The sequence below is a fragment of the Somniosus microcephalus genome, chromosome 15, assembly GCF_052327205.1.
Source record: "Somniosus microcephalus isolate GS21.2 chromosome 15, FLI_Smic_1.0, whole genome shotgun sequence".
NCBI classification, from domain to species: Eukaryota; Metazoa; Chordata; class Chondrichthyes; order Squaliformes; family Somniosidae; genus Somniosus; species Somniosus microcephalus.
This window is the reverse complement of record NC_141001.1, coordinates 40,560,281-40,575,271: the sequence shown is the minus strand read 5'-3', so window position 1 is coordinate 40,575,271 and position 14,991 is coordinate 40,560,281. Positions and strand designations below refer to the sequence as shown.

The following is a 14,991-nucleotide window of genomic DNA, read 5'->3' as shown; positions in this document are numbered from 1 at the left end:
GCCGCCTTGAACCGCTGCAGTCGGTGTGGTGAATGTGCGCCCACAGTGGTGAGCCGCTGCCTTGAACCGCTGCAGTCGGTGTGGTGAAGGTGCTCCCACAGTGGTGAGCCACCTTGAACCGCTGCAGTCGGTGTGGTGAAGATACTCCCACAGTGGTGAGCCGCCTTGAACCGCTGCAGTCGGTGTGGTGAAGATACTCCCACAGTGGTGAGCCACCTTGAACCGCTGCAGTCGGTGTGGTGAAGGTACTCCCACAGTGGTGAGCTGCCGCCTTGAACCGCTGCAGTCCATGTGGTGAAGGTACTCCCACAGTGGTGAGCCACCTTGAACCGCTGCAGTCCGTGTGGTGAAGATACTCCCACAGTGGTGAGCCACCTTGAACCGCTGCAGTCCGTGTGGTGAAGGTACTCCCACAGTGGTGAGCTGCCGCCTTGAACCGCTGCAGTCCATGTGGTGAAGGTACTCCCACAGTGGTGAGCCGCCTTGAACCGCTGCAGTCCATGTGGTGTAGGTACTCCCACAGTGGTGAGCTGCCGCCTTGAACCGCTGCAGTCGGTGTGGTAAAGGTGCTTCCACAGTGGTGAGCCACCTTGAACCGCTGCAGTCGGTGTGGTGAAGGTACACCCACAGTGGTGAGCCGCCGCCTTGAACCGCTGCAGTCGGTGTGGTGAATGTGCGCCCACAGTGGTGAGCCGCTGCCTTGAACCGCTGCAGTCGGTGTGGTGAATGTGCGCCCACAGTGGTGAGCCGCCTTGAACCGCTGCAGTCGGTGTGGTGAAGGTACTCCCACAGTGGTGAGCTGCCTTGAACCGCTGCAGTCGGTGTGGTGAAGGTACTCCCACAGTGGTGAGCCGCCTTGAACCGCCGCAGTCGGTGTGGTGAAGGTGCTCCCACAGTGGTGAGCTGATATTGAACCGCTGCAGTCGGTGTGGTGAAGTTACTCCCACAGTGGTGAGCCGGTATTGAGCCGCTGCAGGCGGTGTGGTGAAGGCGTTGTTAGTGAGGGAGTTCCAGAATTTTGACCCAGTGGAGTCTGTTGCTTCAAACAAAACCACTAATGAAGAAATTCCAGAATTAAGAATTTGAAATGTCGGAGCTGAACATCTCAGATTGATCCACAGGTCAGAAAGTGTTCTTTCCTGACATGTTGGAGAGATCTAGTTCTTCCATGGGGGAAATGGATCTGTAATTACCTCTATACTACAAGCAATCCTACTGCCTCCCCCCCCAAATGACAGCATTGCCAACAAGCCAGGGAAAATGGATAGTGCAGCTTCCTTCCTCCTGGTGGACTTCCATGGATTGTTCTCCCCAATAGAGCAATCAGAAATTCATTTTAAAAAACATATCCGAAGTCACTTACCTTCATTGTCACTTATCAGTCACAATTAGAACCTTTTCACCCCTTATCATCCCGGGAAGCTGTGGTTATGCAAAATGACATTGGGTATGCTCATTGGGACAGTTCTCCTGATCTTCCGTTGTAATTTTGGCGGTAGACCTGCGGTAACCTTGGTAAATGACATAACCAGCGTTTACGCGCTTTCTCTCAGGTTTCCTCAGCTCTTCCACTGCAGTTAATGGCAATCGGGAAAGCCTCAGTGGAAATTCAACCCTGAAACCATTTGACATTCCACGACATGGGAATAGTGGCATATGTGCGGAGAGAGAGACAATTTCCCACTTATGTGTGGACTTTACCACCTTGCTTAGGTTGAAGTGATTTATGCCCAAGTATGATGCTTCTGAACTTAATCTAATATGACCCAGTTTGATGCATCTCAAGGCCCCAGGCTCTTTGCAATAGATTCAATCATTCTACGAAGCTGTGTCTTTTTAAAGGTACTGGTATGATGAGGATTGTAATTGAATCCTGATGAACACATTAACTACTTGGCCAAGTAACTATGTACATGGGCCAGGGTCTATAAACTCCAGATTCCTATAAGTGCCTGGCAAGCCTTCAACTCATCACCCACTCAGTCATCCAGTCAGCAGCTCATTCTAAACAACACAAAACACTCAACAAGGGCAATTATTTAACGGAGAATGGGTTCGATTTCCGATATGTGCTGCAGCACCTGGGCGGGCGTTTGTCCTGGATAGATTGTACTTAACTTCAAAATGCAACTTTGAATTACATTTTGCTTTTATCAGGAATTCTATACAATGGGTGTAAATGGAAAGGGGGGGGGGGTCTGATTCCTTTGGGATTCTGCACAGTGAGAGTGAGTAGTGTATTTGGTCCTTTGGGAACTATACAATGGGTTTGAACGGGAAAAGGTTTGGTAAGTTGGAATTGAATGTTTGTACGGGGTAGCTGTTCATTTATTAGCAGCCCTTTCAATAGGACTATATTTATGGAGACTTGACTGTTGGTATCTTATACACACACAGTCAAATGCACATGTAATGAGTCCTTCTGTGTTTCATTGAAAAAGGAAATCAGATGTACTGCATGTGTGTGCCAAAGCCTTCGCAACTCTGAGATCTGATCAGCCCGGGGTTCCTGCTCCTGATTACTATCCATTGCCCTCTACTGGAAAGTGTGCACATGTCTATGTTGAATAAGGACAAGATTGAGTTTTCAGGCCACTCATGGTTGACTAGCCTCACTTTTTAGGTTCACACATAAAGAGTGGCCACTTGAACAACGTACCAGATGGTGGCTGGTTCCTGTGGACCTCAGCATGACGCAGTGCCCCCAGCAGAAGGGAAGGGGAGAAAATAGAGGAGAAGACAGGAAAAAAATGCTAATAGATGTATTGCCTTTGTAAACGGAGAGATATTAATCTTACATTTGCTCCACTGAGCCCCTCCCTAACCTGCTTGCACTCTGCATCTCCTCTTGTTCCACAGCCTATTTGCTTCGCGTGAACTTGAACCATATTTGTGGAGCTGACCTAAAGCCAATTAGTGAAGCTGGCAAAGTGGGTGCTGTTATTAATGCAGAAACCAGGCTCCAAAATATTTAGTCAGTGGGAATGGGAACCAGATGTTGGAGTTTTTCAGGTGATATCGGACTGCACAGTGGGTCACTTCCTAGCAAAACAAAACCACTGTAGGAAAAACATCATTATAGTATAATAACTGCAGTAAAAAAAGATTAACAGCATGAGCTTTTATTAGAGTAGAAGTCTTCATTCACAGTTTTTCAGAAGTGTTTTGGAAAAGGTTAGTCAGTCCACAGAAACTAGCACTCAAAGGAGTTTGCAGGGCTCATTCAGGTTATTTAAAGAGACTTTTTCATTCAATCTGGTAAATCTCTGGGGAGGGACAGAGCTGGAATGACTCGATTTGTTATCTTTTTCTCTTAAAGGGGTACCACCTTGAGGAAACGGTGTTTGGAAAAACTTCTTTTTCCATTTGTTTGCCATCTTATGACATTGTCTGGGTCTGTGTCTGTATGCATCATTATGTCACAAGTGGCTTAATGCTCGTCTGCCTCTTCTCTCTCCCCAGATAATAATGGTCAAATATTTTAGATGAACAGACCCTTCCCTTAAGGTCCATTAAGACTCTGATGTGCTGCTCACCGCTCTATGACACAAACCTGTTTAGACTGTTCCACAGCTTAATAAGCACACAGGGGGATATGGCCAAGCCCAGTTCTTCATGCCCCACAATCTGTCTTAGGAGGTTTTAGTCCATGTATAATTCTCCTCAATAGGGGACCATCCAAATTGCTGGGCATGTGAAAAGACTTTGATTTATGCATGTTTCCATCCTACAGTTTCGTTCCCCTTCTCTTCTGAAGGTGCTGAGTCTTGCTGGGAAATACCAGAGGCGGCAGCCTCTGTTATCCAATACCTTGCTCAATTATCCATATTTATGGTTGTCTAGACAGTGTTGGCAGGCCACTCAATGGCATTGAACAAGGGGGTGGCGAAGGTTGGAATACAGATTGAGGCTAATTCCCTGAACGTGAGGTAGGTGTTAGAAGAACCTGCTCTGTCCTTCTATAACATGTAGATGTACACTTTTCAGCAGAAAACACTGGATAATGAACAGGAATTAGGCTCAAATAAAACAGAGTTAACGTTTCAGGTCGATGACCTTTCGTCAGGTCATCGCCCTGAAACGTTAACTCTGTTTCTCTCTGCACAGGTGCTGCCTGACCTGCTGAGTATTTTCAGCATTTTCTGTTTTTATTTCAGATTTCCTGCATCCGCAGTATTTTGCTTTTGTATTAGAAATTAGGCTCAGCCTGATTTTCTTCCCCTCCCTAACCTAGGTGTGCCAAAGTCAATAATACCACTGCCACTGCTCCCCTTGCCTCCCTCCCCTCCCCTCCCCATCTGGGACAACTGACTCATCACTGATCAGAAATGGAACCTGGGAAAATTCTTCATTCATATGACCACACAAGGCAGTGCATTTATACATTTACACACAGGGAGACCATGTGGTTCTGTAATGCAAAGCAGTTACTCTGATAGTCTGATAATCAGAGAATGACTATTTCTGCATTTGATGATAATACTGAATGCTGTCCCATGTGATGGCGAAGTGATCTGCTCTAAATGACTGTAGAACACAGATATTTTTCACCTTGTTTTTTTCTGATGTTTGATTCCTTTACCTGTCAACGGTATTTGGTCCATGGTCAGCAGCTGATCTTGCCACCCATATGGAGGGAGCTGAATGGAGCAAGAGCCCAATTCACAAAGGAATCAATTCTCTGAGTCTGCTGAGAGGTCTCAGTCATGCTGAGGAACAAGCTCATGGCTTCAGCTGGTGTCTCAAAGTTAGAGATTGTGTGGGCTAACTCGCATTGGATCAGTGTAGCTTGAATGATGAAAGATTAGAAGGTTTCCTGCTCTCCTACATTTTCTAATAGCTGTTAAGGACATATCTGTTACTTATATTTCTTCTGAGTGTCCTCATTTAATACTCGGGATGGGCTTTTGGAGATAAAGGGGATACTTTAGAAATGAGTGATTATATAAAATTCTGTGGTGCTTCCTCTTCCACCCTGTGACTCTTCCTGCTGTCACAGCGTACATCAGAAACTCTGCGTTCGCAATCCTGCTGATGAGAATCCTTGTTCAAAGCAATATTGTTCTTATGTGCATCTTCAGAGGTTGCGTAATGTCCAAATCATCGAACAATAAAATTACTGGCGCAAAATGCTTTAATGGCTAGGAACACAAGTTACAGAGTACTGTGATGCTGTGAGATATGGAACACTGCTCACAAAAATGGCAGTCAGATATTCAATAAGTGATCGCTCTCTTATCTCTAGCCTGCAACCTCTTTCTCTGCACTACAAACTTTCTTGTCTCTGTCTGCATAATGACTGTTGAAATCAAGATTCATTTCACCATCTCCTACTCTAACTTATTCTTTGCCAAGACTTGAAATCCATATACAGTAACACCATACCTCCCTCAATCTTTCCTCCTTGCTATACAATTTGCTTTTTTTAAACCTTAGCTTGGCACCATCTCAGTCACTACTTCCTAATTTACCTCATCTTCTCTCCTCTTTTGGTGGTGCCCCCGACTATGGGCCTTCACCCTCCACCTCGGTTTCCCAGTAGACATTTGTGGTACTGTGTGGCCAAGCTATTTGACTGCTATATAAACATGCACTAACCAGAGGTGTAAACAGATTTGTTGCAGATTTCAGGTCAGCTGAGCCCATGATTTTTTCCTTTCTCAAGAATTTTATCAAAACTCCTGACAAGTCCTTGGGATCAATGAGGTGTCAGCTGGGTGTTATGTGTCAGCTGATCCCTGCCCAGAATGTCTCTCTGCAAGGAAGATAAGCGGGCCATGTAAATGTCAGAGACCAAGAATGGGAATCAAACTATTGCCAGGTCGTATAAAAAGGACACACACAGTTAGACAAGGTTCACTGGTTTATATGTGTACATATACCAAACATCTTTAACTTCTTGACAAACTTTCCTTACCCACAGGAAATAATGTATTTTACAAGAAAAGTGACTCTTATATAAAGATACAGGAAGGAAAACTGGTTAACAGTATGGAATAGGGAGAGTGAGAATCCTGTTAACATTAATGTCCCAGTAAATTAGAAAGCGAGTTTGGAAGGCAGAGGAAACAAAGGCTAGAAAATAGACAACAAAGGGGGTTGCCAGTGCTTAATGGTATATACTGCAAGGAGTCTAGAAAATAAGGGCACAGATAGACTTGTGGAAGTATGATATCATAGCTATTACTGAAACAAGGCTGAAAGAAGGGCAGGAGTGGCAGCTCAACATTCCTGGTTACAGGGTTTTCAGACATGATAGAAAGGGGGATAAAAAAGGAGGGGGTGTCGCAATATTGGTTAAAGAAACAGTTACAGCTGTGAGGAGGGATGATGGCCAGAATTTTCACTTTAGAGTCGGGGCAGGTGTGGGACATTATAGGAACATGGCACAGAACAGGCTAAATATGTGCATTCTACAAACAGAGATAACTGGCTGTCACCAAACCAGCAATTTACAATGTTCAAGGTCTGCATTTGAAAGTGTTACTTAGTTGTAGAGGTATCCCATTCTTTCCCACAGTTTGGCAAGGTGGATGGGAACATTTTTCCTGAACCTGGCCTGATTTCAGTTTTGGAGAAACCTTTGTACTCTTTACATTGGCATGCGTCTGTTTCCCAGCATTTGAACCAAAGATGTTTGTGTAAATCTGGGCTGTACCTTCACATATATTGGGTAAATCTGGGCTGTACCTTCACATATATTGGGTAAATCTGGGCTGTACCTTCACATATATTGGGTAAATCTGGGCTGTACCTTCACATATATTGGGTGCTCCAGAGACTACTTAAAGGTACAGGTAGTCCCCAAAAGCTGGGTCTATTTGCTTTAGAGATGTGTTGACTCTGCATTCACAAAGGGACTAGGCTGTGTTCATATTCACATATTATTTCAATTTAATAGGTTAAGGAGGACATGGGGTCATGCATATAAATTACATAAGGGCAAAACTAGGTTAGATGCCAAGAGCTTCTTCTTTTCCCAGAGGATAGTGAACTCATGGAACAAGCTGCGGACTCGTGCGGTGAGTGCTGATTCACTGCATACCCTCAAAAGAGAGCTGGACCAGTTTGTGGTTGGTACGGAGGTCACAGCATACAAAAAGTAGTTGGAATATTAAGTAATATAAATCATGGTCATATGTGGTCACCTGGATTCATTTTTGTTTGCCTAAGTGGGTTGGAGAAGAATTTTCCAGACTTCTTCCTACTTAAATTGGCCTTGGTGATTTAAAAAAATATTTATTTGCTTCTCCCAGGAAATTGCTTGGCTGGTGGTGAGTGCGGGGTGTTATGAATCATGATGCTTTTAAAGCAACACGACTGTGTGGGGCAGGCTCGATGGACCAGCTGGTCTTTTTCTGTCTGTCATTTTCGTAACCCACCAGAACTTTACAAACAGTACCTTTGCTTACATACTGAGAAACAACAAGGAGTAATTGTGCACCAACCAGCAAGGGTTATTGACATTACATGGAATTACATAGATTTCAAAATATGGAGGCGGTCACGGCAGATAGTGAGAGCACCCAGCCAAGATATTATCTTAAACTGAACTATAGAGGGAGATACAGCAACCCTATGATCAATGTGAGAGATTCCTAGTACATCCCAGACATTTATGTTTTGTTAGGAATGCAAAGTGCCACAATTGTCAGCAAAAGACACCTCGCAGATGGTGTTTGGTCATAATGGTAAGGGCGGGAGAAAACCCAGGGATAGTACAGCTCCTTAGTAGTCCGCTAAGTGGTTGCACAGATTGAGATTGGTACACCCTAGGAGCTGTCGGCCATAACATGGTTGAACCTCTTTATTCAGGGAAGCCTCTGCCAATGATAGTTGTGGAAAGAAGCAAAACTCAAGAGGCAGGCCACACGAGAGAGGTGCAGGCAGGCCTATGGAGGAAAAAAATAGTTGTGATTTCAGTAACGGCGAGCTTCAGGGTAAATTTAATGATATTGTTGTGAAGTATGTATGTTTTTAATCTGTTTACTATGTTATAAATTTTATTTTATTAATTTTGTACTCGGGTTACTAATCAAAGCAAGATTGTGGATAAAAGCATTTTCAAAAGATATTTTTGAGGAATTTTATTGGTTCCCATTGTCCCTAGAAAGCTGTGGAAGCTACATCATTAAATAAATTTAAAACAGAAATAGATAGTTTCCTAGAAGTAAAGGGAATTAAGAGTTATGGGGAGCGGGCAGGAAATTGGACATGAGTCTAGGTTCGGAATGGTCATGGCCCTGTGGGTAGTGGAGTGGGCCCAGGGGCCGTGTAGCCTTGTTCTGCTCCTACTTCTTGTGTTCTAATTCTGTGTTAGATTTCAGGAGATGGTTTTATTCCTGTTCCTGGCTGGGGTGGAGATCGCCTTTACAGAAGGTAAGTACTGTAGAAAATATAGGGACAGAGTGATCTCCTGGAAGAGTTTCGATCGCCTAGATAGGTCGGAGAGGAATTTCCCAGATTTTTTCTCCCAAATTGGCCATTGGGTTTTTTATCTGGTTTTTCTCCTCTCCCGGGAGATCACATGGGTTTGGGTGGGATGGAGAGTGATAGAAGATTTGAGGTTAGGATCAGATCAGCCATGATCTTTTTGAATGGTGGAGCAGGCTCGAGGGGCCGATTGGCCTACCCCTGCTCCTATTTCTTATGTTCTTATAATCATATACAGCACAGAAGAAGGCCGTTTGGCTCATTGTACCCGTGTCGGCTCTTTGGTGGAGCTATTTGCCAGTTATTATTGGATGCTGTTTCCTAATTCCTCGTTGAGAACTTTCCTACCTGTTCAGTATATTTCAGGCAGCCGATACAGTTCATTTAACAATAATTTGTTGCTTTTTGACGAACGTGATATTTGAGCCAATCAAACAAGTATAACACTTTGATGTGTGACAGATGTGCTCTTGACATCATGATACTGTATACGGTTACGTCAGTTATTTGTAATGTAAAAAAAGACCAGCAGAGGGAGTGCTTATTGAGTGTAAATAGAGGAGGTGCCAGTGCAGAATGGGCTTTGAGAGGAACGTGTAACTAGGGAGAACACTGCAAGCTGGCGTGGGAAACAGAAACTTTGAGAAGCATGTGGGAATAAAGTCCTGTTATTGTTAGTATTCATTGTCTGAGTCTATCATAATAGAACCTGAACACACCAGTTTCAACCTTATTAATGGCCCAAAGGAACATTTAATTGAGGTTGAATTCATATCATTTGAAGAAAGTGGACATCAGTGGCAGCTCTCTTAGAAGGCCGAGGAGTCCAATTGTTTTAAACTGATTTTGTTGGAGTAAATCTTGTTGGGGTGGTGTGGGGGAGCCGTAACAAACTTTGAAATATGAAAAGATTGACAATACTTCACTGGTTGTCTAATTGGGTCTAATTTTCCATCCTGGTCAATCTCTCTATCCCTCTTTCCATCTCTTCTACTCTCTACCTGCCCCTTTAATTCTCCGATCCTCACTCCACCTCTTCTTCAGCTTCATCAGGTTACAAAGGAACTGGGGGAAAAAGAACTTTACTGTCCAAAATACCAAAATACCTTGTTTATTTTTTTAATTTGTTTGTGGGATGTGGGCGTCGCTGGCAAGGGCAGCATTTATTGCCCAACCCTAATTGCCATTGAGAAGGTGGTGGTGAACTGCCATTTCAGAGGGCAGTTAAGAGTCAACCACATTGCTGTGGGTTTGGAGTCACATATAGGCCAGACCGGGTAAGGATGGCAGATTTCCTAAAGGACATTCGTGACCCAGATGAATTTTTACGACAATGTGGTAGTTTCATGCTCACCATTACTGATACTAGCTTTTCATTCCAGATTTTTATTTAATTAACTGAATTAATTAATGGTGGTGGGATTTAAACTCGCATCTCTGGATAATTAGTCCAGACCTCTGGATTACTAGTTCAGTAACATAACCACTGTGCTATCGTACCTCTATCACATGTTTCTTTTGTGAAAAAAACTATAAGGCTCCCTGCTGGATTTGCTCCTCTGGCTGCCCATTTTGCTCTCTGTCTTTCTCACGTCATCCATGTGTTGTTTTGACCATCTTTCTGTAACACGTTAAAAATCTTGGCCTAGATTTTCAGTGCGCCGTGAGGCGGGCTTTTAGGCGGGCGGGGGGCAAAAACCCCAAATTCGGGGGTCCCGACACCATCCCGCCCAAAACCACTGGGACCCGCCGACCCGAGGCGGGAAGGGATTAGTGCCAATTAACTGCCTGTTAACAATTTTTAGCCTAATCCCTATTTTGAGGGGTGTTGTGTGGGATTCCCGACGGCTCCAAACCACGCCAGGTTAGAGCAGGCGGGCCGTCGGGTTGAAGGTATTAGAGTGGTCGCGATGTCAGTGTTCAGGTGAGTGATAGGTGCATGAGTGCAAAGGTAAGTGTGTTTGGTGTGTCTAAAGTGTGTAAAGAAGTTTAAATTACCTGTACTTACCTTAACAGCCTTTCTTCCTGTAGGCGTCGGGAGTCCATCACTCAGCCGGCACTGAAAGCTGAATGGCTGCGAGCTGTCAAAAGTGACAGCCTTCAGCTTTTAGTGCCGATGAGAGTTCTAACTGAGTCTGTGTAGAAGGACTCAGGTTAGAAGTCAGACTGTCAGTGTTTGACAGCTTCAAACAGCTGTGAAACACTGATATTTCATCTGTCAAGACCTCTTGACAGATGAAATTTCAGTCTGTGATGTCACCTGTTGCTGGGTGGCCCTTAATTAGCCTGCTGAGCCCGCTGGGTGGGCTCAACAAGGTCAATCAAGGGAAAATCGCGTGAATTGGCCGGATGTCGATGTAGGCGGGACTAAAACCCGAAAGTTGTAGTCCCGCCTCCTTCCCGACAGCTTAATGAAAATTGACCCCAATGTCTGCACACACTTCCTGTCTGTGCCACTTGACTTCCTGTTGCCATGTTTTTGTCACACTTTTTGTGTCAATGTTTCCATTATAAAATCCTATATCTACATTTATAATGGATAACTCATTACCCTGATTGCACAATCTGGTCACTAGGTTCCAACAATTCTCTCAAAATGCATTCTGAAAAATATTTTTCATTGACATTTTTCTCCTTAATAACGGAAATTTCTAATGTGCAAAATAAGGGTTAAACCAAAAACAAAAACAATAACATGAAATATAATGAAGTCTTTTGTGTCTTTTAATGCCTTCATTAAAGGTTTTATTTGAAGGCCTCAGCCACTCCGAGAAGCAGGGGCTTGGATTTGTTATTTTTGCCCAGAGCTGTGACACTGTGAGCTGAATTTGGATTGTGCAGTGTGAACATGCAGGGTACCTAATTTCCCAGGATGCATCAGTACTGCCCAGTCAGCTATACTGACCAATATTTTTATTTAATATCGAACACTTTCTGCTTAAAAGTTTTTCAAAATTATATGAAGAAGAGTTAAAGGAGAGTCTGTGCGTGTGTAAGGGAAAATATTTGAATGGACTGATTTCACACTTGTTGAAGCCTTTGTTTTACTTTCTATAAACTCTTAAAGGCAGGGGGAAGAATGTCTTTCTTAATTTAATGCTATGTCAATTTAAAAAAAAGAAAACAGTTGAATTTTCATGCCAGCTGATTACCTCACCTGTGTTTTGTTGACAGGTATCAAAAGGTCAATGCTAATGGCTTAATGAGACAAAGATACTCATTTCTAACACCTATGAGATAGAAATGTACAAATAGAGAGAAAGGCAGACAGGTAGTTTCTTTCCTCATCTTAATTTGATTTCTTAAAAAAAATACAAGCTAAGTTTGGAAAACCACCAAAGTCTTTTCGAGGGAAACAGATAGGAACATTGGGTATGAGAGGGATGGGAGGAGGAGAACTAATTGAGGGTGAGATGGCCTTTGGCCACTCATCACCTGCTCTTGAATGGAGAGTTAAATGTGAGATGAGTCCCAGGGGACGGGGGGATAAAGGAGAGCAGCAGGTATTACATAGTATTTACAACACAGAAACAGGCCATTCGGCCCAACAGGTCTATGCCACTGTTTATGCTCCACATGAGCTTCCTCTAACTCCTCTTCATCTCAACATATCCTTCTATTTCTTTCTCCCTCATGTGCTTATATAGCTTCTCCTTGAATGCATCTATGTTATTTGCCTCAAATACACCCTGTGGTAGCAAATTTTACATTCTAACCACTCTCTGGGTAAAGAAATAAAGTAGTTTATGGGAAAAGAGGTAGGGGTAGGAAGGAGAAAGGTTAGTGGGAAGGTGAAGGGGTAGGGGACACAATGGGAGTAGGGTGTGGGGGAAGCTCGAATAATTGGGGATGGGATGGGAAGGGAGCAGCTGAGGGCCACATTTCCCTGCAACCCCAATGCAGCCTGGAGCCGTTGAAGGCTCCTTCCCCCCACTACACCATGCCATGCCATACCATCCACCACTCCCCACCCAAAAGGAAAGAAGAAAAAGAGCAAAAAGAAAAATTCTGGGGAGAGAAGCAGAAGAGAAATAGAGAGACAGAACCAGAGGAGGATTGACGGGGAGAAAAGCAAAAACATGAGGACAGTAAGAGAAAGCTAAGAAAGAGACCATATACTCTGATTTACCATGTACAATGCCACGGGAGACTGACTAGTACCTTTGCACGCACATGCAGGATCAACTTTTCCATTATAAATTCCTATGTCTACATTTATATTGGAAACTCTTATGTAAACTTGCCATGTGGTCACTACACACTCGCCAATGGTGGCACTGTGGGACCTCAGTTTAGTGTCTCCAAGCTCTTCAATCAGGTACTGCAAAGAACCCTCTAAGCTGGAACCATCCTTACTTCTCTGCTTCCCATTTTACCGTATGTTTTGTCAAAGTATTATATAAAAATAAGGCAGGATGGATGACTGAAAATGGGGACTGAATTCTGTCTCCAATTGTGGTCCAATTATGTCTCGCCTACTAATCCCCCTTTACCTTTAGATTACATGTACTCTTGACAATGCCATGGGAGATTGACTAGTATTAAGTAACTATATAGGTGTACAGCAGAGGGAGCAGAGTCCTGGAGGTAATGCATTTAGTAAGCTCCTGGTTGAATGTGGAAATTGAAGAGGTAGGAACACATTGATCTTGTAAAAGAAGTGATTTCAATTTTATTTGAAACCAATTCTATGTAAACATTGTTGGTAATGAATGGCTAAAGTAGGTGAAGCAAAATAATAAGCTCGCTACCTGTTTGACAGAGGGAAAACTTGACCCATCTGACTGCACGTAGTCCAGGAGTCTGCTCTGCATATGGCATCATAGATGTTGGTCCTACCTGTATTAGATGCACATTGCGCCATGTGCTCAGTTGAAAAGATAGGAAACGGAAATGATTGGATTCAACACTACTGAACTTGAGCAGAAAAGGACTCTACTGGATTAAGAAGTAGAGGAACTATAAGCTTTATTAATGCTCTGATTAATTTAGGGAAGAGTGTTGGTTGGGACGGTACTGGAGCAGCACTAACTTTTTTTTATTCGTTTATGGGACGTGGGCGTTGCTGGCAAGGCCAGCATTTATTGCCCATCCCTAATCATTGCACAGCCAAGGCAAAGGCTGTGTGAGAAACAATCCTCTTTCATCAGCTCAGCCACAATCAGAACAAATGGTGGATCAGTTCCAAACATGACTAAGGCATTTAGCAGTGAAGTGTGGGTTCTACAACGTAGATTGTGCGCTCCGAACACCAATTATCAAAGGTTACGCTTCAAAGAAGTAGGGTCAACTATTCGAGAAAGACTGCAATCAAATAAAGCATTTAGAGTTGGCATTGTCTGGTGAGTTATTAGAAAGGAGAGTGGATAATGAGCCAAAAACCACCATCAAGAAGTTAAATATTAAGCAATGGTAACAAAACAAAAGGACAATAAAGTTGAAGGCAAGTAGTGTTATTTCTGTGGCAGTGCATAGCTGCATGTAGATTGGTGTTCAACAAAAGGAAACCGTGTCGATCTGTAGGAAAATGAACCAGCTTTATTTATACTGCAGCCAGTCACACATAAAAATTCTGACAAAAAACAATGGAGCTGAGGTAAAACTAGACACAGGACAGTGAACAAAGGGGCAAAGGCCACCAAGTCACAAACACCGTGATAGCAGTTCAGAACAGGAGGACCACCTGTTTCATGTAAAAGAGAAAACTAGACAAAAGGTGAACACTATCAAATAAAGATGTGGCAACTATGCTCCAAATTGAAGGTGGACCAGTGAAAGTGCTGGTTGATTCTGAGAGCCTGAGAAACATTATTAAAGAGGGCAACTTCGAGAAAATCGAGAGAAATACCCGTTGAAAGTCGAGACTGCAAAAAACCCAAAGGAAGCTGTTCTCTTATAATTCTGACACACCTCTGTCAGTGTTTGGTGATTTTGTAGCAAAGACAATGGGAGAAAAGAGAATCACAACCAGTATGACGCACGTGGTGAGGGTAAATACTGAGGTTCTTGCAAAACTACTGATGGCACAGCACTTGCAATTGCTGATTAGAAGTGACAAATTATCTGAAGGAAAGGAGCATTGATAATGAGGTATGGAAGCACTTTCTGAGCATCTTCAAAAACATCAGTGATCTAAAGTGTGTGCAATGAAATGGCACACAGGTGAATCATTGCAGTGTGTCGCATAAGCACACAGAAAATCCCTGTTCCCACTCGGAAAGAAAATTGGGAAGCAACTAAGTGAGCTAATGGAAAGTGATTTAATTGAAGATGCAGAAGGTCCTTCCCCCTGGGTTTCACCTGGCTATACCAAGACTTAGACACTTTGATTCTGTCTAATTATGTGTGTATATACTGTACGTGCTCTGCAAGCAAACCAATCAAATAAGAGTGACATGACATACCAACGCTGAATAAAAATTATTGCACAACTAAGAATGATACCGGCGCTTAGAGGGTTAAATTATGAGGACAGGTTCCATAAATTTGACTTGTATTCCTTTGGGTATAGTAGACAGGTGACCTGATCAAGGTGTTTAAAATGTTAAAATGATTCGA

At 43.3% G+C, this 14,991-nt stretch overlaps 1 protein-coding gene across 1 annotated transcript in view; it reads left to right on the top strand.

Annotated features, from left to right (window-relative positions):
- The first annotated feature begins 10,343 nt into the window (after positions 1–10,343).
- The window catches only part of LOC147106641 (von Willebrand factor C and EGF domain-containing protein-like), a 109,677-nt gene continuing 105,029 nt past the window's right edge, over positions 10,344–14,991 (top strand). Inside the window, exon 1 of the mRNA XM_086008499.1 lies at positions 10,344–10,357. Within this exon, the coding sequence (XP_085864625.1) occupies positions 10,344–10,357 (14 nt within the window). The remainder of the gene's footprint in view (positions 10,358–14,991) is intronic.